Source organism: Zonotrichia leucophrys, chromosome 14, assembly GCF_028769735.1.
Source record: "Zonotrichia leucophrys gambelii isolate GWCS_2022_RI chromosome 14, RI_Zleu_2.0, whole genome shotgun sequence".
NCBI classification, from domain to species: domain Eukaryota; kingdom Metazoa; phylum Chordata; class Aves; order Passeriformes; family Passerellidae; genus Zonotrichia; species Zonotrichia leucophrys.
The window spans coordinates 1,306,337-1,331,749 of NC_088184.1; the positions used below are offsets into that span (position 1 = coordinate 1,306,337).

General features: G+C 56.3%; 1 protein-coding gene across 5 annotated transcripts in view; it reads right to left on the reverse strand.

Annotated features, from left to right (window-relative positions):
- Window positions 1–304: 304 nt before the first annotated feature.
- Window positions 305–25,413, reverse strand: part of CAPN15 (calpain 15) — a 57,953-nt gene continuing 32,844 nt past the window's right edge. For 4 of the 5 annotated variants that reach the window (XM_064725761.1, XM_064725755.1, XM_064725758.1 and 1 more), the window contains 11 exons: window positions 14,110–15,616; window positions 10,666–10,874; window positions 9,932–10,115; window positions 6,431–6,654; window positions 5,421–5,546; window positions 4,675–4,827; window positions 4,310–4,471; window positions 3,457–3,683; window positions 3,114–3,274; window positions 2,675–2,853; window positions 305–2,186 (listed from right to left, as the gene is read on the reverse strand). In XM_064725761.1, the coding sequence (XP_064581831.1) occupies window positions 2,009–2,186; window positions 2,675–2,853; window positions 3,114–3,274; window positions 3,457–3,683; window positions 4,310–4,471; window positions 4,675–4,827; window positions 5,421–5,546; window positions 6,431–6,654; window positions 9,932–10,115; window positions 10,666–10,874; window positions 14,110–15,594 (3,288 nt within the window). In that variant the 5' untranslated portion in view covers window positions 15,595–15,616 and the 3' untranslated portion in view covers window positions 305–2,008. Of the gene's footprint in view, window positions 2,187–2,674; window positions 2,854–3,113; window positions 3,275–3,456; window positions 3,684–4,309; window positions 4,472–4,674; window positions 4,828–5,420; window positions 5,547–6,430; window positions 6,655–9,931; window positions 10,116–10,665; window positions 10,875–14,109; window positions 15,617–20,414; window positions 20,547–25,413 lie in introns of those variants that run through there. The other variant, XM_064725760.1, reaches the window with a different exon arrangement.

Consider the following 25,413-nt stretch of genomic DNA (forward strand, 5'->3'; position numbering starts at 1 on the left):
GATGGTGGGTGCCCTCTCCCGGCCGCGGCACGGCCCTGCGAGAGGACACCGCTCATTTTATGGGAATTTCTGGATTTTGCTTTTGTTTTGCTTTATTTCCGCCCCTCTCTGTGCTCCTGCACCCCCAAGTGCAGGAAAATTTCCAATTCCCCTTTTATGGGTGCTCAGCTCTCCCCCCAGCACCGACTGTCACTGCTCCACGGAAATGCCTTCAAGACCCATTGGTGTGACCCCAAAACCAGCCCACTCATCCCTTTTGTTCTCTTCCACAAGAAAACCAAACAGCTTCAGTAAAAAACAAAACTTTATTTGGTCCATCAGAACCTGAGTTTGAAAACCACCCATGGATAATTCATATCATACAGGGATTACTGATCTGATTTACAATTGATAAAATATCCTATGATTTTGAAGAGCTGGACAGTATTTACAGGGTTAAAAATATTCACAGCTCAGAAAGACATAAAGAGAGAGGAGAAAAAAAAGTGAAGGACAAATCATCCCAAGGAAGAAGGAGCTGGAGAGAGAGAAAACAGATCAACAAACAGAAATACAGACAGAGCTTGGCTCAGCAGCCCCAGCTGGGGGGGCTGGGAGGTGCCAGGGCAGCCCACCCCCCTGCCACCCCCAATCCCCAGGGGACACAGAGGGGCACACCCTGCACCCCCCGCCCAGCCCAGCTGCTGGTGCAGGGTTTGGGGTGCAGGGTTTGGGGTGCAGATCCCCCAGCACGGCCCCTGCCAGAACAGGGTCCAGCATTGCCCATCAGCCCCCCTCAGCTGTAAATCCACACAGCTCAGGGAGGAGACAGAGGGGAACCCCCAAACCACACACACACACACACACACACAGAGATAAACACACACACACATGTCAAGTCAGAGAGCCACGAAGCCCTGAAAACGTGGGATCCCCCCAGGATCAGCCCCCACCTCAGAGCACCCACAGGGCCAGCAGCACCCCAAGGTGCAGATTTTGCCTTGTGCTCACTGCCTCCCACAGCACTCGGGCTCTGGAGGAGGGGGCTCTCTGTTCCCCCCCAAAGCCACCCCCTCCCCAGCACATGGGCTCGTGGTAACTCTGGGTCGGTACCTGCTGCCCAGCCTCCCTCCACGGGGCACGGAGGGGGCACAGGGGGCAGTGCCAGGGGCTGAGCCCAGCTCGGGCCATGGCTTCTCTCCAGGCACTGCTCCCACGGCTGCCTTTGCATAGTAACACTTGTGTGACAGGGACAGGGCCCCGGGCCACAGCCCCCGCCTGCAGCACCCCGGGGCCCTGCTCCCCACCCGGAGCCGAGCAGGAGGTGGTGAAACCTCTGAGTTTCACCCCAGTTACAGCACAGCCCCCTCAGCAGCAGCTTTCTGTGCCCTCTCCCCACCAGCCCCAGCACCCAGGATGGGTGGGGGTCCCTGGCAGGGGTGGCACCATGGCAGCGTGACCCTGGCACCCCCCAGCCCAGCCTCAGCACCACACTGGTCCCGACAGCAGACAAAGGGGGCAACAAGACAAGAGGGAAGGGCCCAGGGACAGACGGAGGGTCACACAGACGGACAGACATCAGAGGTATATTCTTCTTTTTGCAGCGCCAGTGCCCTGGTGCCACGGGAAGGGGCAGAGTCCTGAGCGTGGTGCCTGGGAAGGGTCTTGACAGCAACCTCCAGCCCCTCCCTGTCCCACAGTCCCCAGGGCGGGCAGAGGGCACCGGGCACAGCGCAGGAACGGGGCAGGTGGGATCCTGAGATGGCCCCGTGCCCCCAGCTGCTCCTCCTAAAGTGCCTGGGGGCAGCGGTGCCAGGGCGGTGGTGCCAGGGCAGCTGTGCCAGGGCAGCCGTGCCAGGGCTGGTGCTGGCCCTGAGCACTCACCCCGGCCCCGTGGCGTGGGGCAAAGCGCTGGGGGTGCCACTCCAGCTGTGCCCCACAGCTCAGCACTGGTGGCTCAGGGGGCACCCTGGGCCAGCGGCTCGGTGACAGGAACAGGGTGGTGGGGAGGGGAGGGGGAGGCTCTTCGTCATAGGGGCCGGGGCCCGTGCAGCCCAGCGACCTCGGGCGTGAGCAGCGGGTTGTGGGTGCCCTTCGTCAGCATCCAGTCATTGAGGAAGGCCTGGGTGGCCTTGCGGTGCGCCAGGCGGTGCGTGATGGAGAAACCAGCGTTACCCTCCAGCTGGGACAGGATCACCAACACCTGCCTGTGGAGAGAGCCAGGGGGGGCTCAGGGCAGCAGCCTCCACCCCTGCAATCCCACCTCTGTCCCGGCAATGCCACCCTGTCCTGGCAATCCCACCCTGTCCTGGCAATCCCACCTCTGTCCTGGCAATCCCACCTCTATCCCGGCAATTCCATCCTCTCCTGGCAATCCCATCCTCTCCCGGCAATCCCACCTCTTTCCTGCCAACTCCACCCTGTCCTGGCAATCCCACCTCTGTCCTGACAATCCCACCTCTTTCCTGGCAATCCTACCCTCTTTCCTGGCAATCCCACCTCTGTCCTGGCAATCCCATCCTCTCCTGCCAATCCCACCTTGTCCTGCCAATCCCACTCTGTCCTGGCAATCCCACCCTGTCCATGCCTCCCTGCCAGCCCTGGCTCTGCCATTCTCCAGGCTCCTGGCAGCCCTGGCTCTGCCTTTCTCCAGGCTCCTGGCAGCCCCTGTGACCCACCCCTGCCTACCCCAGACCTGTGCAGGGGGGGGACGCTGTCCTGTGTCTTGAGGCTGCCGCGCGTGGACACCACGTTGAAGCTGTCGGTGCAGTCGCACTGCACGTGCAGGTAGGACTTGGGGTGTCGGTTCTCCACCACCACGATGAGCCCTGCCCAGCCGTGGGTCAGGTAGTAGCAGGTCATCCCCTCACGGCCCTGGGGCACACAGCAGGGAAGGGGATGAAGCCTCTGGGCACCCCCATCCCAACATCAAAACCCCTGCACTGGCATCCTCCACTCCAGCCAAAGGCAGCCCATCTGCTGGGGTGCCCCACGCTGCCCCAGGGAGCAAAGGGGGTGGGCATCCAGGGGTGGCAGCCAGAGCTGGCTCAGCCCTGCCCAGCCCCTGCACAGGTCCAGGCTCCCTCTGACAGCATCACCCCCTCCCCACTGCAGCCCCCGTGCCCCCCACTCACCTCGTGGCGCTCGCCCTTGTTCTCGGTCAGCAGGATGATGGCATCTGCCAGCGTGGTGGGCTGTGCGTCCACCTGCTCCACCATCACCAGGCGGGAGCTGTAGATAGCCAGGATGTAGCTGGAATAATCAGTGGCTGGTCGGCTGCTGGTGGGACTGGAAGCTGCAGAGACACCAGAGGAACGGGGATCAGGGAACTCTCACCAAGCCCACAGTCCCCAGGTGCATGGTGTTCCTGGGCTGTGCAACATGCAACAGGCAACCTCCACCTTGAAGAAGGTCCCCATGAGGAGGATGGAGGGCTTTGGCACCTCTCCCTCCCCCAGGGCCCCTCCATGGCCTCACCCTGGGCAGCAGGGCTGGCCAGGGCAGCGCTCCAGTGGTTGAAGGCACAGCACACCACGGCGTACTCGCCCGGCTCCAGCATCACGTCGCAGTTGACGAATTTCTTGACGGCTCGTTTGCTGTGGGCCATCAGCCTGCCCAGGCTCAGCTTGTTCCCACTGGTGAAGGTGGCCCGGAAAACCATGATGCACAAGTCCAGCAAGTGGCTGTCCACTGTGTCTGACCTCCTGTGCCAGGAAGGAAGGGTCACACGTCACCCAGGACACAGGCAGCAGTTCCAGGGAAGAGCTTTCCCACTGCCTCAGGAACCAGCCCTGCATTCAGGAGTTGGGCTCCAGCTAAACATGAGCAGTTCCCAAGATTTGGAGAGATGGTGATGAGGGTCCATCCCTGAGCTCTGTGACCCCAAGGGATGCCAATGTGTCTGGATTTCTTCTGGGCCCACAGAACCACAGAATTGTGCAATCATTAATGTTGGGAAAGTCCTCTAAGATCATCAAGACCAATAACCAATCATTAACCCAGCACTGCCAAGGTCACCACTAACCCATGTCCCCAAGTGCAACATCTATAAGATTTTTAAATCCTTGCAGGGATGGGGACTCCATCACTGCCCTGGGCAGCTGTGCCAGGGCCTGACCACCCTTTCAGTGAAGAAATTTTCCTCAATATCCAAGCTAAACCTCCCCTAGTGCAGCTTGAGGCTGTTTCCCCTTGTCCTGTCTAAAAAGAGAGCCTAACCCCCAACTGGCTGCACACTCCTATCAGGAAATGGTGCAGAGCCAGAAGGTCCCCCCTGAGCTCCTTTTGTCCAAGCTGAGCCCCCCCAGTGTCACTGCCCTGCCCAGCTCACCTGCTGCCCTCCTGGAAGAGGGCAAACTCCAGAGCTGCGCGCTCCAACACCGTCAGCGACGTCACCGTCACCGGCCCGTTGGCCTTGTTGGGGAACATGCCCTGCACACGCACCTCGTGCCAGTCTGAATGGAGCTTGCAGATATCCACGGAGTCAAAATACCTGTGGGGAAGCTGGGCTCAGTCCTGATGGGGCACACTGCATGCTGCAGGACACCCACATTCCCTAGGCATGACCAGTCCTGCCTGCCCCATCATGACCCCACATCCCATTTTCCATCCCTGCCCCATCATGACCCCATGTCCCATTTTCCATCCCTGCCCCGTTGTTCCCTGCCCCACAGCTCTGCTCTGGCCGTGCCATACTTGATGAAGTCGCTGTACTCCATCCAGAAGACGCCCTCGCTGCTGCCATGGGGCATCAGGTCGTGGCGCAGGGGGAGCGGCCAGTGCGGCCACTCGTCCGACCAGCTGCCGTTCCAGGAGAAGCGGCCCCAGGGGTTCCGCAGGCGCAGCAACCTGCAAGGGGAAGGGGAAAAGTGTCAGAGACCCAGGAGGGAGGGGAGACCCAGCCTGCCCCCCACAAAGGACACCCTGTGACTCCTGCCTTCCAAAGCTCTCACAGCATCCCAGAACTGATGTGTCACCCACATCAGGTGTCCCTGTCCTGCAGCTCTGTTCCTGCTGCTGCTCCCTCTGCCCCTCCCTGCCCAAAGGGGCTGCTGAGAGTGACATGGCTGAAAATACAGCTTCCTATAGCAGCCCAGCTGTCAGGGTGGCACCCATTTCTATCCCCCCTCCATTCAAAGATGAGCAATACTCTGAGCACCTCACTGAAGTGAGAGCTCAACTCAGTCCTCTGTGTCTTGTGACACAGGTCAAACATTCCAGCCCTGGACATGGAGCCAGCACTAGGCAAGGACAGCTCATATGATAACAGCATTTATGTGACACCCTAGAATGGTGTCTTCCTTGCTGTTCATGAGGATGGGACACCAAAGAGTCCCTAGCGTCCTGTTCATCATGCCCTCAGCTATCCATCCCCAGGTTTCCTGCTGGGTCTGCAGGCAGGAGCAGCTGCAGTGGCATGGCAGGCTCCAGGCCGAGCTCACCTGAAGCCCTGGACATCCCTCACGTCCAGGATGGAATAGGCGTGCCGGGGCCGGAGCCCCATGCTCTCGTAGGCCACGTCATCCACCTTCATGTTGCCCCCGCCGCAGGACGCGCCCATCAGGAACCTGCACGGGGACACCAAACCCTGGGGTCCTGCCAGGCCCGCCCTGGGGAACCTCATCCCTGCCACCCAAGGCATGGGACAGCTTCCTCCCAGGAGGCTCCTGGATGCTCCCACTCTGCAACAACACTGCTGGGATCAGCAACACTCCCCAGGCAGTGCCCAGCCCTGCTCCAGAGCTCCCTCTCCTTGCCCACGTGCACATTGAGCCCAGGCTCCAAGGAGAGCTGCTTTGCACTGGGGAGCTTTGCCCCAGACCTCCCCTGATTTCTACCAGGCCCCAGGGTCCTGCCCACTTCTGCTGGCTGGCAGAAAGCCAAAGAGAAAAGCAGGTAGTCCATCAGCTAGACAAGCTAGCAGGGGTAAGGACACTATTTGGGGCAGGAGTTCTGCAGCAGTCAGGTTTAGGGGGACACCATGTGCTGGGAGCTATCCATCCATGTGGCCCCATACTCCAGCCTTCAGCCAACCCAGCTGCCCTCCTGCCCAAGTGATGAGCAGGAGGTGTCTGCTTTGGCTGTGCCCCCTCCAGACCAGTGCTAGCCAGGTGTCATTAGCAAAGATGTCACATATGGGTGGGAGACATGGACAGGGTCAAGCATTCACAAAACAGAAAAGCTCAAAGCAAAGGGCCCAGTGCCACTTCCTAACTCCTGCAAGACAGCAGTGACGTGCAATGGAAGTTCAACAGCTCTTAATTTCATATGAGAATCACAGGAGAAATAATTTCTTAAAGCTTTGAGTGGAAGCTCCACCAATGCTCCAGATGAGTGGCATGGGTGGTGGACTCCACCCCAGCTGATGCAGTGACCCCTCTCCTGAGCCTCTAAAGACAAGAATGTTCTCCCTCACCCCCTCTGCAGCATCCCTGCTCCTGCCCCACCTTACCCAGCCTCCTTGGAGCTGAGCATCTTGGCCCAGATGAGGTCGGTGTCGATGGGCTCCTCGCGGGGGTTGGTGGAGCTGACCTGCAGCATGAGGCTCTCGCAGGGCGCCCCGGTGAGCGTGGCCAGCCCCTCGATGGCGCGCCCGGCCTGCAGCGCGAAGTACGAACCGTGCAGCTTGGCCAGAGCCTTCTCTATGAGGGCCACCCACAGCTGCTTCCTCTGGGCCTGCAGACACAGGGAGGGACACGTCAGCCCTGGGCAGGGGGTGGGACAGCCCCTCGCAGCCATCCCTGCCAGCCATCCCGGCAGCACAAGGCCATGCCAGGAGCTGCTCCCCTTGGCCATGGGTGACCCATTCGCCCTTTGCTCATGGTTTTCTTTGCAGAGTTCAATTCCCCTTGGGAAGAAGTCCTGGAATGAACACCCACGAGGCCTGGGTGCTGACAGAGCTGCACCCTGGGGTGCCCACCCTGAGACCCTTCTGTCAACTTCAACCTGAACTTAGAACCATTTAATAATGGAAGAAGACACCAAGGCCCCCAGAGCTCAAGGAGCTTTTGGACAACACTGTCAGGCACAAGGTGGGATTGTTGGGGTGTCTGTGCAGGGCCAGGAGTTGGATTCATGATCCTTGTGGGTCCCTTCCCACGCAGGACATTTAGGATTCTGTGATGTGGAGCACATCTGGAACAGCTGCCTTTAACCCACACACCTCTGCAAACCCAAACCAACACCCCTTTGGCAGAGGAGGCTCCCCAAGCACACCCACCCAACTGATTGGATTCCACCCAGGCAAAACAGACACTGCTTCAAGGACAAGCTCCAAACACTTGGACTGGCAAAGTTCTCTACTCCAGCACAGGGAGTAACTACAAGCCCTAATTACAAGATGCAAGGTTTTTCCCAGCAAATGGGGTTGGGTATCCAGTGCTTGGAAAGCAGCAGGGAAAATCACTGGTACATTGTGCCTGTGTGACTCACAGGTGGCAGCCAAGAGCTGGCAGAGGAAAGGAGGGCAGTGAAGATTTCTTTCTGACGGATAAAGAGAGCTTAAAAGTGCTTTTTGCTGGTTTTTGGGTCCCTCACTCAACAAAATCCATGTTGTTTATTTCTGCCTGAACCACAGCCAGGGAGCTCAGATAAGAGCCTGATTTTCTTTTATTTTTAAAACTCTGATTTTCCTTTTATATCCCCCACATCCAGCTCCCACAGCTGAACACTCAGCAGAAAAATCTCATCACGATTCAGATGCTCCTGGAAACAGAGGCAAGGCAAGTCCAGCCCATGTGAAAACCTCCAATCTTAAAAAAAGCTCCAAAAGCAGACTTGAAATTCATGAAAGATGGAAGGAAAAGGTAAAAACCTTTTAGGGTTAGGGTAAATCTTATGCTGAAATAAAAAAATGCATTTGTATCCTCTGTCTACTGAGAGACAGAATGTAGACACAAACTCCTTCTTCTTCCCTTCTCTGAAGTTTGATTCCTGTCCTGACATGGCTGTGTGTCAAAACCCAGAGGACTGGATTTCCAGAAGGAAATCCAAGCCAGCAGCCCCAGTCCCTGTCTCCTCCTGACAGTGGTACTTGGTTTTCTTTGGCAGATTTTGCCCCCTGAGTTTCAATAGAGACGTTCTCAGTCTCCTTCATGGACATGATCCCAGCAAGAGCCCCTGGGCCTGGCAGGCAGGGCAGGGCACAGCAATGTCCTGGAGGGGCTGAGGGAGCTCCACTGACCCGAGCAGATGCCACCCCAGCGTGCTCAGAGCAACTGGGCACTGGCTTGGAACAGGCTGCTCCATGTGCCATCCCCTCCCTTCTCCACAGGCCCTCCCTGGCACAGCCAAGCTGCCAGACCTCCCCTCAGAGGAAAGAAACAGCTTTCCCTCATTCCCTCACAGTGCAAAACACAGGTTAAAGTGTTTTCCTTTTACATGAAGGATAAGGGTGGCTTTCCCTGCAAGTGAAGGAGCTGTGGTGCAAGGAGTGAGAGAAAAGCAACTGTAAATGAAATTTCTTCACTGCAGCCTGGGAAATGCCAAAAGGGGTCTAAATAGATGGATATTATGGCTTCAAAGAGTTCAGCTGTCTTGAGGACATGGTAAAGAGCAGTGTCCTGAGCTGCAAACAGGGTGCAACCAGTGCTGGATCTTCCTTTTGTGTCACAGCATGCCCCAGCAGCTCCAGGCCTGGGGCAGCTGGGAAGTACCTGCTGGGAAAGGACCTGGGAGTGCTGGGAAGAATCCACTGGGAAAGGACCTGGGAGTGCTCCTTGGCAGCTGAACGTGAGTCAGGTGTGCCCAGGTGGGCAAGAAGGTCAGTGGCACCTGGGGGTGGAATGTGTCCAGAGAAGGGAACAGAGCTGGGGAGGGGCTGGAGCACCAGGAGGGGCTGAGGGAGCTGGGAAGGGGCTCAGCCTGGAGAAAAGGAGGCTCAGGGGGGACCTTGTGGCTCTGCACAGCTCCTGACAGGAGGGGACAGCCAGGTGGGGGTCAGGCTCTGCTCCTGGGGAACAGGGACAGGACAAGAGGAAACAGCCTCAAGTTGCATCAGGGGATGTTTAGATTGGATATTGGGAAAATTCCTTAATGAAAGGTGGTCAGGCATTGGAATGGACTGTCCAGGGCACTGGTGGAGTCACCATCCCTGGGAACATTCAAAAAACAAGTCCAGGTGGTACTTTATGGCACAGTTTAGTGAGCAAGGGGTACTTGATCAGTGGTTGGACTTGATGATCTTTGGGGCCTTTTCCAACCTTAGTGTCTCTATGACTCTCAATGCAGCACAAAGCAGGGGCCTCACATGAACCCCAGCAGTGCCTCTTCCCACTGCCTGTCCTGGGAGTGCCTGGCATGAGCCTCCCTGAGCCCTGGAGCACTGCCCACCCCCGGCCCTGTTGCAGTGTGAGCTCATTCCCTATTTTACTTCCCAGTCCCTTCCCAGGTGTGGCAATACCTCTCTCCCTTCCCCCTCGCCCCCTTGCTGAGTGAGTTCTGTCAATTGGGCTTAACATTCCAGCAAGGCCTTGTGTGGTTGGTCAAGTTCAAAGGATGCTCTTCAGGCCTGGGGTCATTGGCCTGTCTATGTGTCCCTTGTCCCCTGAGACCCTCATCCTCCCACCTGGTTGGTGCTCACCTGTCCCTTCCCTCCTTCTGTCCCTGGGCTTAAATTGAGCCAGAACCATGTGCTCAGCATTCTGTTGGAGCTGTTACCAAGATTCAGATGTCTGTGACCATGGAATAAACTCTGGATATTAACCCTCCGGCAGAATCCGTCTCCTTTTCCTCTTCACCATCACCTGAAGCCCTTCCACCTGAGGTAAACTGAGTTTCTACAAGCCTGGGTTTGTTTCAGTGCCCAGCTGCAACACCCAGCCAGCCAAAGGTGTCTCTGAGGTGAAACACCACAGCTGCCGCCTTTGGCCCAGCAGCAAAGGTCAGACGAGCCCAGGCACAATCTACCTGGTAATATTGGGATCTTATTGCAATCAGTCCCCGTGGCACTGACCTGGGAGAAGAGCAGGTAGCCGCACTCGTCGCAGGGCAGCATGTCATCCACCAGCACCGTGGTCCACGTGCCGTCCTTGCACAGCCGCACCTGGTAGGCGCCCTCGGGGCACAGCGTCCTGGTGATCATCACCCGCTCCACCAGCTCGGGCCGCTCGGCCAGCACGGCCAGGGCGCTCAGGAACCTGCCGGGCACGCGGGGTGGCCTCAGCATGGGCATGGGCAGCACGGGGAATGGGCATGGGGCACGGGCAGCATGGGCACGGGGAACGGGCATGGGGCACGGGCAGCATGGGGCATGGGCAGCACGGCCAGGGCGCTCAGGAACCTGCCAGGCAGGCGGGGCGGCCTCAGCATGGGGCATGGGGCATGGGCAGCACGGGCACAGGGAACAGGGCATGGGTAGCACAGGGCATGGGCAGCACGGGGCATGGGGCATGGGCAGCACAGGGCATGGGCAGCACGGGGCACAGGGAACGGGACACGGGCAGCACGGGGCACAGAGCATGGGCCACACGGGGCACGGGCACGGGCAGCACTGGGCACGGGGCACAGGGCATGGGCAGCACAAGCCACCCAGCCACATAGAGCTGGGAGGGGGTGAGGCAGAGCATGGGCTACAGCCTAGGGGCATAAAGGGGTTTGAGTAGGGCTGAGGGGACCGAGCTGAAGCTGGAGGAAGAGGGGGAAGGAGGAAGGGGCAGGAGGGTCTCAGACCGGCTCACTGGCCCCTACCAGCAGTTGCCCAGCAGTCCCTGCAGGATGTCCGAGGGCCGCGGCGTGCGGAACACCGACCACTTCACCGAGCGCTCCTTGAAGATGCTGCAGTTGATCTCGTGGGGGCGCAGCCACTGCTTGACCCGCTGCTGCACGCTGTCCCCCTCCGGGAACCCCACCGACTTGGGCCCAGGGGGGAAACTGTCGTCCACAAAATTGACTTTGTTCTGTGAGGGCAAAAGGCAAGAGAGCATCAGTGGAGCCACTCGGGACTGGGGGGTCTGGAGAGCCTCACACTGCTCCCCTGAGAGACAGCAGAGTCCCCAGCCCTCCTGCCTGGCTCAGGCAGTCCCTTCCCAGCCCTGCAGGGTGGCAGGACTATGCTGGTGCGTGCTGGCAGCAGCAGAGATGCTTCTTGTGCTTCAGGTCCAGCATTCAGCCTTGCCTCAGGCTCACCTCTCTGGTTTCAAGCTCCGGGCTGTGACTCCAATCTGCCTTTTTGTGTTTCAGAGGAGCCTCCCTGGGCAGGGACCGTCTCACACTTTGTGCTGGTGCTAAAAGCTGGGCTGTGGGGGGCCTTGGCTGCCTCCACAAGCAGCAAAGCCTGCAAACAGCAAGGCTCCGAGGAGCCACCTGGCACGCCAACAAACCTCAACCAGCCTTGTCCCTGCCCCAGAGGGGACACGCTGGGCTTGGCAGCCCTGTGCCACCCCCCAGGCACATCCATGGGGGATGGGAGGGGCAGCTTTTGCAATTGCATTCAGCCAGACCACAACCAGGCAAGCAATTTCAGAGTGAAGGTATCCCAGGTCCCAGGCCTCCTGCAATAGCTGCTGCGTCATAAATAAATAGGATGGTGGAAGGGCAGGTAATCCCATAGGCATTAACCACAGGGATGGAAGCACAGAACTTCACAAAGTGGAGAAGGGTGGCTTTTTCAGTCCAACACAGGGTGAAATGAGAACAGGTGTTTCTTTGTTATTGTTAATTAAATTAAATTAAATTCTTTCAGCAAAAGCTGGCTCTGATTTAAATTAGCTTTACGCACACCCAATTAGTAGCTGACCTCCTCTTTTGTGGCAATCCTACCTGAATACTTCCTTTGTGGTGCCCCAATCAGCAACTCCAGCTCCTCTTTTGCAGGAGGGTGTTTTTCAGCTAATAGCTGTCCTGCTCTCTCGGGGAGCATCTGCCCCGTGCAGCTGAGGAGCAGCCACCAGCCTGGCTGGGGACCTGGCTGGGACCCATCCCTGCACACGGATCTCTGGGCTCTGCAGGAACTTGCTGTGCAGGGCTATGAGGACACGAGGGAGAGGATTCTCCCCCTTTGCTCTGCCCTTGTGAGACCCCAGTTTTGTCCATCTCTGGAGGACTCAGCATAACAAATAGGTGGATCTGTTAGAACAGGTCCAGGGGACACCATGGAGATGCTCTGTGGGCAGGATCCCCTCTGCGCTGGAGCCAGGCTGAGAGAGCTGGGGGTGCTCACCTGGAGAAGGTTCCATGGAGACCTCAGACCCCCTCCAGTGCCTAAAGGGGGCTTATTAGTAAGAGGGAAAGCAATTTTTCACATGGACAAGCACTGATGAGACAAGGGAAAAGTTTTAAACCGAAAGGGAAGAAATTTGGACTGGGTACTGGGGAAAAATTCTTCCCTGTGAGGGTGGGGATGCCCTGGCACAGGCTGCCCAGGGAAGCTGTGCCTGCCCCATCTGTGCAAGTGTTCAAGGCCAGGCTGGACATGACTTGGAGTAACCTGGTGTGGTGGAAGGTGAGGTGGGTTGGCAGGGTTGGAACGAGATGGGCTTTAAGGTCCCTTCCATCCCAAGCCATTCTGATTCCATGATTCCAGTGGAAGAGGCCAGCTCTGCATTGCTCCCCAACAGAAGAGAAAGAGTAAAGCTAAAACAGGCCCACACACTGAGAAGGGTTGGAAAAGGCATCCCTGGAATAGCAGAGGAAGGAAAACCCACAGCAGGAGCTCGAGCAGAAATGTTGGCAGGGAGCAGCAAGAGGAGCTGCTCCACATGACAAGGGGCAGGGGGACAAACAGACGGAGCAGAACTCGGCCAGCCTGGCTCCTCCAGGGCAAGGCTGAGCAGCCTGGGCAGCAGGGAGCTCACAGGGCCCTCCCCTGCCAGCCTGACCAGGAGCACAGGGACAGGAGCAGCACTGTCCCTCCACTGCTGCCAGGCCTAACCTGAACAGTGCCAGAGCACAGCTGGGGCTGGGCAGGAGGGGAATTTTGGGAGATGGATCTCACAGCCCATTACTGTGGGTTAAGGAGCACAACAGGATCAGCTGTGGGACAGGGCAAGGCAGCCTCCCCTTCCTGGCAGTGCCATGCTGCTAATTCAGCCTGGCCATCATCATGATTCATCCTTCAGGCCTGATTCCTGATGGAACAGATGTTCCCTGCCTACAAAAGAGGCTATTCACTTGCTTAAAAGATGGGGATAAGCAGAATCTGGGTCTCTGCTATAAAGACACCCACGCCTGTTAGGAAGGACACACAGCAATTTAAAAAAAACACAAGCCCAAACAAGATCATTCTCAGAGCTTCCCCTCTGAGCCAAACATCAGTGTTCCCTGGACTGTGCAGTGGAGGCACAGGAATGGACACGATCCTCAGACCAGGCAGGAAAAGCCTTGTTTGTACGTCAAAATGGGACTGCAACTCCCTCTCCATCTGGTCCAGAAGAGCTGGAGGCTTCCCCCAGAAGGAGGCCAGAGAAAGCAGCATTCACAGGAGCTTTGAATGCCACACTGGGAAAAAAAATGAGGCCAACAGAGTGGTGTTTGAGGCTGAAACCCAAGTGACTGGACCAGATAGCTCACAGCAGGAAGGTGTGTGCTGGCACGTACTCCTGAGACCTTCAACTAGAGCCAGCCTAGAGCTGCAGCTCAGCTGGCCTGCCAGAACAGAGGGAGCCATTTGTGCTGCACCTCTGCATTTGCAACACCCAAACCAAGAACACCAAGGCCCAGCCCATGGTTCTGTAACACCTGCAGTTCCTGGCAGTGGCAGTAGTTCCTCTGCCTGCCCTCTCATCCCGAGCCTCTGCTTGCTGCATCCCAGACTTCCTGCATCCATGGACAGCGTGCCACCAGCAAACCTGGGCACACTCTCTGCCTTTCCCACCACTAGACACTGAAAAGAGATGGACTGACCACCTAAGGATGTCCCCTTCATCCCAGAAGTTCTCTCTCACTAATCTAAAATACCACTGGGTTTCAGAATTAACAGGTTTAGTGCAAGGTTTTAGATTTCCTCACCCTTGCACCAGGAGTGGGCTGTATGGGCTGTTTTCACCCTGGAGATCATTCTGCACCAAAATACGACATTTCAGTGCCAACAACCAGCATGCAGCTGCTGCAAGGGAAGATCCCTGGAGCCCAAGGCATGGAAGATGCTGCCCCAGACCTACGGGAGAGGCAGGAACGCACAAGCACTGCACTCACCTCCCGGCAGAAGGTCACGATGTTTTCCCACAGGGCTTTGGCCTCGCCCTCATCCGTTTGCCTCCTCTTCTCCACGTGCATGCTCTCCCTCCTCTTGAGGGGCTTGAGGCCCTTGTGCTGTGCCACGTACTGCTGGGGGGTGTGGCAGGCGCCGCAGTGCTTGGCCTTGCCCTCGTTGAGCAGGGTGCAGGCGGGGCAGGCCCACTGGCCCGGCCTGTCCTGCGCCGCGGCCGCCGGGGCCGGGAACAGCCGGGCCACCTTGCGCGCCGAGGGCGCCTTGGCGCTGCACGAGCAGCCGGGCCTGTCCCTGTCCCTGTCCCTGTCGCAGGCGCCGCAGTCGGGGCAGCGCGGCCCCGGCTCCCCGCCGTGCTCCTGGAAGCCGTGCAGCTTGGAGGAGCCGCACACCTTGCACTTCTGGGCCTGCGTGGGGTTCTTGAGGGTGCACTTGGAGCACGACCAGGTGGTGAAGTCGGGGCTGGAGGGGCTGCACGGGGTGAACCTCACCGAGTCCCCCACCAGGTTGATGGTGTCGCTGCCTTTTTGGGTGCTGCAAACCTCGCACTTGCTGGCGCCGGCGGAGTTGAGCAGGGAGCAGGAGCTGCACTTCCAGTGGGATGGACTGACCTCCATCTCCTCCTCCAGCACGCTCAGCCGTTTGTTGGACAGCAGGTCCGGGAAGCGTGCGGCAGGGGCGGCCCTGGCCTGACCTTGGGGAGAGCCCTTCTGCCCCACGGCGCCCGTGGCCGCGGGCTGGGAGCCCTCGGGGCCCGGCATCTGCAGCTGTGGGGGCACCTCCCGCCGGCTTCGGGGCACGGGGTTGTTCTGGAGCCCTGGGGAGAAGGGGCTGAAGGCTGGGATCTTCTGCACCTCTTGTTCCATAGCCACGGGGCCCGGGGTGGCCACGGCATCGCCATCAGAGATCTCTGCGGAGACTGAAGGCTGCGGGGTGGAGGGGGCCATGTGGAACCCGGCCGGGGTGATGACTTCAGGGACGACCAGCGCCTCTGGTGGGATTTTGGGCAGGGAGAGCTTGCGTGGGCCACCACAGGCAGAGCAGGAGTTGGCCACGGGCGTGTTGTGCAGGGTGCAGCGCTGGCAGGCCCAGCCGCTCTCCAGCTCTGCTTCATCGGGGCTCTTCCCCTCTGAGTCCTCGCTGCTGCTTTCTGCCTTGGCAGCCTCCTCCTTGGACGTGCCCTTGGGCTCCATCAGCACGGCAGGCTTGGGCAAGATGCCATTGATGACGGGCAAGGGGGAGCCACCGGGTCCCGGCTCGGGGGTGAAGCCACACACCTCACAGGTCTCCTTGCCCAGAAAGTTCCTGAAGGTGCAGCGGGCACAGGCCCACTTCTGCTCCTCCACGCTGAGCCGCAGGATGTGGTTGAGGTCGGGCTTCTGGCGGGGGGCCTCGCAGATGGAGCACTGCCGCTGGCCCACGGGGTTCAGGAAGGTGCAGCGCGTGCAGGACCACTCGCGCACGGCAGCCATGGAGCCAGGAGAGTGGGAGTGGCTGCAAGAAAGAAGACACAGCGTGAGGCTGAGGCCAAGGCCACTCAATAGGCAGAGGTACCACGTGTTTCCTGGGCTGGCATGGTCAGGACCTTGCTTCCAGGAAGAGAACAACCATCAATCTAGTCGCTGCTCTAGTGGCGCTTGCTCCTCTGGCACTGACAAATTCTCCAGCTGTATGGCAATGCATTGGCTTCCATCCAAATGCTCCAGGAAGGGCAATAGAAGCAGCTCAGCACCCACTGACCCCATTCTCACAGCGGGGTTGAGCCCTGGTAAGCAAACACCATCTCTGTGCCCAACCCTGGCACTTTGTGTGTCTGCAGGGCACAGACACACTGCGGAACTCTTGGAACTCTTGGGAGGAGGTGACACCCTGCTCTGCCTTCTTGCTGTTCCAACATCAACTCTTTTCTCCTTCTCTGCTCCACCCCACCTCCGTCTCACTTTCTGTTCCTGTCTCCCTCCTCTCCTTTCAGCTCCACCCTGGGATAGCTGCGTTACCCCACACCAGACACCACCAAGCCAAGGAAGGCAGGCTTTGGTGTGCAGAGGTGCTTCTACCAGGCTGTAGGTTTTGGGGCTGGAAGCCTGGCCCAGTCAGCCTGGGAGCAGCAGCTCCAGGACAGCTCACCAGCAGCTTCCAAGCTCAGCAAAGAGGAGCACCATGTCCCAGCTCCAGCTGCTTCCCCACTTATCTGTGAAGTAGAGAGGCCATAATGCCCTTCTGGCTGTACCAGCTCTTGGTTTCAACCTCCAACGTTGCCTGGGAATGCCTGAAACCCTGATGGGAGAATGGGTCCAACACACGACAGAACCACCTTGTCCTGGGGCAGGAAGCCACAATTCTGTTTTCTAGGCAGGCTCAATATTCCAAAAGTGCAGCAGCAGCTCCAGGGACCACAGCGATCCCTGGGTTGCAGGGAGCAGCGTTCCCCCAGTGCAGCCCTCCTGGTGCTTTCAGGCTGCCATGTGTGCACTCACACTGAGACCAGCCCTGCATGGTGCACTTTGTCCCCTGCTCGGGGTCACTTCCTGCAGCTTGGAGCAAAGGTGGGGCTCGAGCAGAGCTTTCTGCTTCCTCCCCTTCACACAAGGACAAACCAGCCCTCCCTCATTTGAGCATGCACTGGGAGCCTGGAGCCCTCCCTCCACGCACTCCTGCTCCCAGATAAGGTGGCCAAGTCATCAATCCAATCTTGAACCCCAGCTCCAGCTCCAGCTCCAGCTGTGCCTCTCTCCAGCAGAGCAGGCCCCTTCCAAACCCTTCCACCCTGCTCTGCTTGCCTGAGACCACAGACAGGGCCAACTGTGCAGACGGAGCCTCCAAGCCCATGCCATGCCCTCAGCTCCTCCCAGGAAGAGCAGCCCAAGTCATGGCAGCTGCACCTCAGTGGGCTCACCACTGGCTCCCTCTCCAGCATCCCTACAACAACCAAGTTCAAACAGCACAGTGGCTGGAACAAAGGGGAGGAGGGTGTTTAATCCCATAAAGGGCAGGCACAGACAGCTCCAGACGCCGGTGCAGCCTGTGGAAGGAACTGGGTCCTGGCTGGCCTCCAGAATCCCAAGCAGCAGCACCTGCACACACAGCTTCCCAAGGCTCTGAGCAGACTGCAATGCAGCAGCAAGGTCTGGAGGGGCAGAGGATGCAGCCAGAACTCCCCTGGGGAGGAGGGAAGTGACCCTGCCTTTGGCTGGTACATGAGAAACTCTCCTGGGAACACTCCAGCAGCAGCAGCAATCCAACCCCATTTCCACACCACGCTCCACAGCCACTGGAAGAGCAGCTCCACCTCACAGAGATCAGATATAACCTTCAACTCCCTTCTTAAATCAAACACTTCTCTAAATAAAGCCTGAAATCAAGAAATCCATTTTATTGCAAGAGAGAGCTTGAAAATTCATTCTGGTTCATATGTGGTGCCTGCATCGTTTGAACTCTGCAAGGTGTTTATTTACTGGAGTTATTCCCAGCTAAGAGAAATATAAACATTGATTTTTCTGCCTCAAGTCCTACAGCTGGGAGCCACTGTGCATCCCTCTCCCCTGTGGCAGCACCATGTCCACAACATCTGAAAGGGAGATCATTGCTCAAGCAGAGGAGGGGAAGGAGCAGCCAATGGGGCCATGAAGGGCACTGTGATCCTGTTACATCCATTTGTCTTACTGGTGAGGTTCATCAAACCACAGGCATCAGCAAAAGGCAAGGGAAGGCTGTCAGCAACCTGTGCCATCCACCTCCAGCCTCCTCCATGCTGTGTGCACGGTGCAGGAGAGCACTGGCTCCAAAAAATCCACCCAAAATGTGGATGCCGCAGTGCTTTCTGTGGACTGGGACAAACAATCACCAATGTTCCCCCTGTCCATCCCTCACACACACATGGTCCTACCCAGCAAGGAAAGGCTTCTAGCAGTGCCACCATGGGACTGTGGAAGGAATCACCCTGTTCCTTCTCACAGAGAGGAGAAAACCTAGAATCACCTAAAAGACAGAAGTACCACACGAGGGGACACTGGGATGAGGCACATCCCCAGGCCTGCTTGATGGGGCATCAGTAACAAGCTGCAGGCTCAGGGAAGGCAGCACCATTTCACTTGGCTGGGCAGGAGATCCAGGCTCCAGGCACAGGGAGAGAGGTGGAAGCCAGGGCACTGAAGTGTGCTGGAATGGCCTTGGGGAGCTGTGACATTCTCTGGTCACACTGTCCCCCTCCTGGTCCCATCTCCTCACCCCTTGCAACAGGAGTGGGCCCCTAACACTGCCCAGCTGCTGCTGGGATTTCCACCCACTTAACTTTCTCGGGAAAACCAAAAAGCCTTCCAGAAGGGCCAACAGCTTTTCCTCCAAAGGTCCTGCAGTGGCAGGGCCACCAGTGTGACAGGCTTTGGCAGGAGACTCCCCTGCCTTCTGCTGCACATCGTGGTGCCCAGCAGCCCCACGGTTTTCCCTGAAAGTGAGTGGGAGGCACACAGCATGGCAGAGGACACGGGACACCCTCACCTGTGCCCCCAGTTCTGGGTTCCCAGCCACCAATTCCCCTCCCAGCCTTGGCAACTGGCAGGACAGCAGCCCGCAGCCTGCTTTCCCCACACCCCTGCCTAGGGCTGATGGACAATTCCAGTCTCTGCCTGAAATAGAATTAAATTCAGGGTCCACAGATCCCAGTGGGCACCAGGCTGGATCCTGCCTTTACATGGTCCAACCTGTACCAGGACATGGTGGATTGTGGCAGCAGCCTCTGTCCCACAGCAACAACCTCCTCCCAAAACTGAACCAGCTGAAGGAGAAATCCATCCTCAGCCTGTCCAAGCTCCACACTTCTCCTTAAACAGCCTGGCTGGCTCCTTTCCCAGCAGGCAACAAGGCTGCATGAGGAAACAGGGTTATCTCCAGCACCTATTCACCAGGCCCATCTGCTGCGTGTTAACACAGTCACTCTCCAGCCCCAGCAACCACAACTGAGATAAACACTGCCTGCCACCTTCCTGGGGGAGAGGAGCTCCTCTGAAACCAGGGACCTGGTAGCACCCACCCACAGGAGGGCTTTCCTGGGGGACACCTCACAGGTGACACAGGGCTCTTAACGGGCAGCATGGAGCTGCTGGAGGCTCTTTTGGGGTGCACACAAAAAGGGCACCTTGGGGTGCAGGGACACGGTAACAGGCTACAACCCCACACCTCCAGCAGCATGGATGGGGATGGATCCACATGGCTGTGCTTCCCACCACAGCAGCTCTCCCCAAGCCAGGCAGGAGACATCAGCTGGCAGGAGGCACCATCATATTGGCAGGCGTGCCCCTACCTTGGCAATCACAGCAGTGTAATTATCATGCTTAAAAAATAATATAGAAAGTACTCTAGCAAGCAGGCAGCTTTCAGCACACTGATCAGATCCCAGGGAACCTCTCTGCTCCAGGGATTAAAAGGTTCCAGCTGGTCACCTTCCAAAACCACTTCAGGACAGTGATATCCCCGCCCCAGGCTCTGCTGAGTGATGAGTTTGCTGAGCCCTGTGTGTCCAGCTGCTGCAGAGCCCTGGCTCCTACATAGCCACCAAACTGCCCAGGGATGGCCACCACCTTTGGGCACCATGGGGGACCCAAGTCATCTCTGAAGCAGTGCAAAACAAGGAACAAGGCAGGGTGGGAAATGGGGAAGAACCCAAAAACCTGCAGTTTGCATCGTTCCTGCTGGCAGGGAGCTGGTGGTGTGCCAGGGCTGTGGGATGTGCAGCTGAGCTCCAGGGCAGGAGATGGCACCCAGCCCTGGGCAGAAGCACCCTGGACTGCCAGAGACCACCTTGAGATGACCTGGGCACCAGAGTGAGAGATCCCAGGGCTCTGCTGCAGAGCCCACACTGGCAATAGGATTAGAGGAGATTGTGTCAATCACACACAGCAACACAATCAGGCTGTTCCTCTAAATAAAATTCCTCCAGAGCAGCTCAAGTCTTAAAACTTATGGCTTGGTTTCTCTCCCGCAGTAAATAAACAAATAAATAAAAATCAATTGTTCTCGTCAGCAACACAAACCCCGAGCTCTCTGACACACAATGCATCCCAGCAAAATCCTCCCTGACAAATACAAGAAAAAGCACTCAAATTTTGTGGAAGAAAAGAAAAGAAAAATTACCAAAAACCCCTAAACAAATCCTGCCTCAATGTCTGCAAGCTGTGAATCCCTTCCCCTCAACCCCATGCTTTCTATTTCATATTTCCCATTTAATTTTCTTTCAGTAGCACTGCGGACCCTGACCTAAGAGAGGACTGCTGAGCCTTCTCCCACACAGACCTACCACATGTCCAGAGCCAGCAGGAGCAGAAGGCACCTGTGCCCACCAGGAAGGGGTGCAGGAGGTCAGGAGCCACTCAGAATCCCTCTGGCAGTGCTCTGTTAGGAGCACACGTGGCTTGGGATCATGAAGCCCGGGCGAGGAGATGCTGTTGGCTGAGCTGACTCACTCTTGCAGAGCCAGGCAGGGGCTGGGAGGCTGGACCTGGAAGGTTGCAGCAGATCTACTGGCAGAGCAACACAGAAACACCAGGAGCTGGGACTTTCCACTTGGTACAAGTTTCTATGGAGCATCAGTGGAGACAAACAGCCTCTGATTCACACTTCTGAACCCCTGAGGTTATAAGGGAAAGTGTCGCCAGCTCTGTGCTGGCATCATCCAAACAGGGCAGGTTGCATAAGTGCTTCCAAATCCTGCCTCCAAAGTGAAACAAGAAAATAAACCAGGCTTTAATACCAGTGACCTTCACCCCAGCCTTCCAGGACCCTTCCAACTCAGGATATTGTGTCTTGGAGAGACATGGATAAAAATACAGCAGCAGAAGGGACCTGTCTGTTTGCCCTTTTCTCCCAGATGTGCTGAGCAAGGGCAGAGACAGCAAAGAGACCCCCCCAAACTCAGCCACACTTTCTGAAGCACTGGATCCAAGTATCCATGTCAGGCAGTGCCAGGTCCCACTGCAATGGCACAAACATTCCCAAAACCCAGAGGCTCTTCAGGTGTGTGCAGGAGCAGCACCCCACTTCCACAGGAGCAGGCATGGAGGATCCCAGAGTCAACAGGGCACAAGAGACCTCAGGGTGGTCTCCAGCTCAAAATCCTGCTTCAAGCTGAGTCTCTTAAAGGGATTGCAGCAGGTTTAGACAGTCTGGTCTTGAAAAGCTCCAAGGATGGAGACTTCACAACCTCTTTGGGCAGCTGTCTGTCAGTCTAACTGACTGTTCTTGGGCAGAAATGCTTCTCCTTATACCCAGTCTGAAACTCTCCTGTTTCATCCCATGTTTGTTGTTTCCTGCCCCTCCCACCATGTGCTGCTGTGAAGAGCCTGGCTCTGACCTCTGGATGATGTCTGCAGGTCCTGCTGCAGCTCCTGCAATGCTTTCTCTCCAGCTGGAACTAATCAAGGAATCATGGAACAGTTTGAGCTGGAAGGGGCCTTAAAAATCATCTTGTTCCAGCCCCTGCCATGGGCAGGGACACCTCCCACCATCCCAGGTCACTCCAAGCCCTGCCCAGCCTGGCCTTGGGCACTGCCAGGGATCCAGGGTGGGCACCCTGTGCCAGGGCCTGCCCACCCTCACAGGGAACAATTCCCAATTCCCAATATCCCATCCATCCCTGCCCTCTGGCAGTGGGAGCCATTCCCTGTGTCCTGTCCCTCCATCCCTTGTCCCCAGTCCCTCTGCAGCTCTCCTGGAGCCCTTCAGGCCCTGGCAGGGGCTCTGAGGTGTCCCTGGAGCTTCTCCTCTGCCAGCCTGGCTCCAGAGGGGCTCCAGCTCTAAGTGACCAACCCAGGGGCCTCCTCTGGACTCACTCCAGCAGGGAAACTTGGGTTGAATTCCTGACTGAGCCCAGCTCCCTCCCCCTCTCCTTGCAGGACTCACATTCCAGCACCCTGACCACCAAAACACCCCAACACCAAAAACAGCTCCAAAAATGTCACTGCTTTCATGATGCAGCCTCTGACACCAGGCATCCCCTTCAGCCAGCACCAGAGCTGGGGCTTTGCTCTGAGCTCCCTTTGTCCCTTCAGGTGGTGGAAGGGAACCACAACAACTACAACTACACAAATTCCTCCTTTTGTTGGAGCACTTGAGGAAATAAAGACTTCTTGATCCTGAAATATTAATTTTTGAGCACTCCAGAGCTTTATCATATATTTATATCTGCTCTTGCTCTTTAATGTCAATTCAGGACAAACATTCAAGGAGTTCCCAGAAACACAGCTTAGGTCAGGGATGGAAAACCAGCCAAGGGACCAGCCTGGTCCCCTTCCATGACAAACTCTCCTGTGGCCAGGACGTCCTTTCTTTCTGGACATATCAGTGCTCCTGACCATTCACTGGAGCAGGACAAGCACATTTATGCAGAAAATTGCATTTTCTACTGGTGATAACCTGCAGTGAATTGAAACAGGACAACTGGAATTGTCCTGCTTAATAAAGCAATGGTGGCAGGCAAAAATCCCTCATCAAAGCAGAAGGGAGGGGAAATAAAGGTCTAATTCTGCAGCAGGAAACCATGCAAGGGTGAGCAATTGATGCTGAATGGGGCCGTAAAAGACTCAGCAACACCACACAACCCTCCCTAGAGGTGCCAAGAGGCTCAGACAGACACAAAGAGTTTCCCAAGGTGATGATGCACTCCAGTTCCCGGGAATTTCTTGGTCCCAGTTCCTGGGAATTTCTTGGTCCCATGGCACAAAACCTCCAGATGGTTCTAGCACAGTTTCTATTGAGTTTCTTTTTTTCCCACACTGGACACAGCTCCAGCAACTCAGATGTGCTCCAACAGCCAGGGAGAGAAGAGGCTGGGAGTTTTAATGAGAAGTTCCCAGGGGAAAGCTGATCTCTGCTAATGAGAGGTCTGAGAGAAAAAACATTGGCCCAGCTGTACAGGGTGCACTCAGCACAGGAGTTTTCTGGCAGCCAACAAAGCCACAGAACACACTCTCAAACTGCAGCTGTCCCTGCAATTTACTCTTGTCACCTCCCCAAAAACTGGGATTGTCTGTCAGATGTGAGGGTGACAGGGGACATCTTGCTGCGGGACAGGCAAGAAAAGACTTCTTCATAGAATCACTTCATAGAATCACTTCATAGAATCACTTCAGAATGTCCTGAGCTGGAAGGGACCCACAAGGATCATGGGTCCAACTCCTGGCCCTGCAGAGACATCCCAACAATCCCTCCCTGTGCACCCCTGAGAGCATGAGGCAATGCTCTGTAAATTGGGCAAAGCTCAGTGCTTGCAAATGGGACAGAGAACACTCCTCTATCCTCCACCAGCCACAAAGAGACACCAAGGAATGTGTTCAGAGTGTGGGGGAAACAGGAGGAGGGCAGAAGCACAGCTGGGACACGGGCACCCTAAAAGCTCCTGTGACACACCAAAGTGTGGCTTTGATGGGGAAAGGAAATTGAGAAGACTCATGGCTTGCAGAGTCCTCTTCATGGCTGAAATCCCTGAGTTTTGCTCAGGAAAAGGGAGGGAAGGGGCAGAGCTTTTGGATCTGCCCACCTGCAGTTACTGGAGCTGCTGCAGGAGTGCCAAGTGACACACACCTGGAAGGAGTGTGCCTTCTCTCTGAGCCTGGGGACACACAGGGAGAGCTACCCTGAACTGATGGACTGGAGACAAGAGACTTTCATCATTCTTCATCAAAGCAGAATCAGAATCTGGAAGGCTTGTCTTGTGAGAAAAACAGGCTGGGCGTGATTAGCCTTTAATACACCTTAATTGCTGCAGTGTTGTAAGAAATGAGCTCTCAGAAGAAAACCAGTTTGGCTGGCAGAGCACAGGCACGCTGGGACAGGACCATTCCCAAAGGCTCTCAGCTAATGAGCAGCTTTCCCACATGTCTGCCAGGGCAACAATTACAATCCCTGGGGATACAAAAGGAGGAGGCAGACTGAGTGTTCCAAGGTCAGCAAAGTCCAAGTTCCAACTTTGCTCGAAAGCTTTGCAGGCTCTGGATTCATGTGCTTTTGATGAGGTCTCACCCTAGAGCAGCACCTCCTGCACCTGTCCCAGGTTATTGAGATGCAGGGCCCGGATGGGATGGCCAACAGCAATGTGACCTGTTCACACCCAGGATGGAGGGACTCAGCAGCACAGGATCATCATGGGACAGGCTCTGGAGCAACAAGGCTGGCAGGGGAATGTCCTTCTGGAGCCCCAGCCCTGGAAACAGCCACCAGCACAGCCTCAGCTCCTCCCAAGCTGCACCATTTCTCATTAAGATCAATTCCAGCCCGTTGTTATAATTAATAACCTCATCTTGCCTCCCTGCATGCAAGCAGGGGAAATTTCTGCAGCTGCAATCAGACTTTACTTCAAAGAAACCAATTTAGCACAGCGCTGCTGCTGCCATCATTCCTCTTACTCAATGACTTTATTTACCTTTTCTGTACCTAATTTCCCCAGTCCTTCGTGTGCCTGGGGAAATTAAAAGCAAAAAATACCAAGCTCCATTTGCACCCAAATATTACAGCAGGGGAGGAAATCTGTGTCCTTAACTTGGGCCAGCACTGTACCATGGCCATTAACACATTGATTTGGCTTGAGGAGGTGATGAACTGAACAGCCTTGCTTGGACTACACAACACTGACTTTGACAAAAATCTACATAAAATGGACATTTAAACCCTCTAAAGAGCAAACACAGAAAGGAGCTACAGCAGTTTTATAGGGGGTTGTCACAGTGGCATGAAATTGGTGTAACTTGGGTGCAGAAAGCACAAAGGACATCTGGTTCTGCCAAAACATCAGTGAGTGCTTCAGCATGCCTGTAGCTCCCAAAAAAGCTGCTTTTTCAGGGGAAAAAAAGCCCATAGTCCTCCAGCAAGTGTAACACAAGAATTCAAAAATTTTATCTTTTTTTTGTCAATAAAAGGCCTGATCCTTGAAGACTGATGGCTCAATTTCTGTTGGATACTTGGAGCTTCAGCTTCTTGCACACCTGGAGCAAGAAAACACTTTGAGAAATGTATTTCTGTTTTTTAGAAAGCCTGGTAAAAATTGGATCAGCTACCCTGTATGGTTTTTATAACTACACCCTATCTGTGGTCTGAGCAGAAAAGTTTTCCATGTAAAATAAACTTGTCCAGCAAACTTTGTGACCCCCTAAAACAGAGCAAGCACTGAACAGGAGAGCAGGTCACATCACACAGGGATGGGAACAGATCTCCAAGCCTCCTCTGGTGTTAGGAGAGTGTGAGATGTACAGAAATCAGGGAGTATCAAGAACAGCAGGGAGAGGATTTATGAGCAGGACATCTGC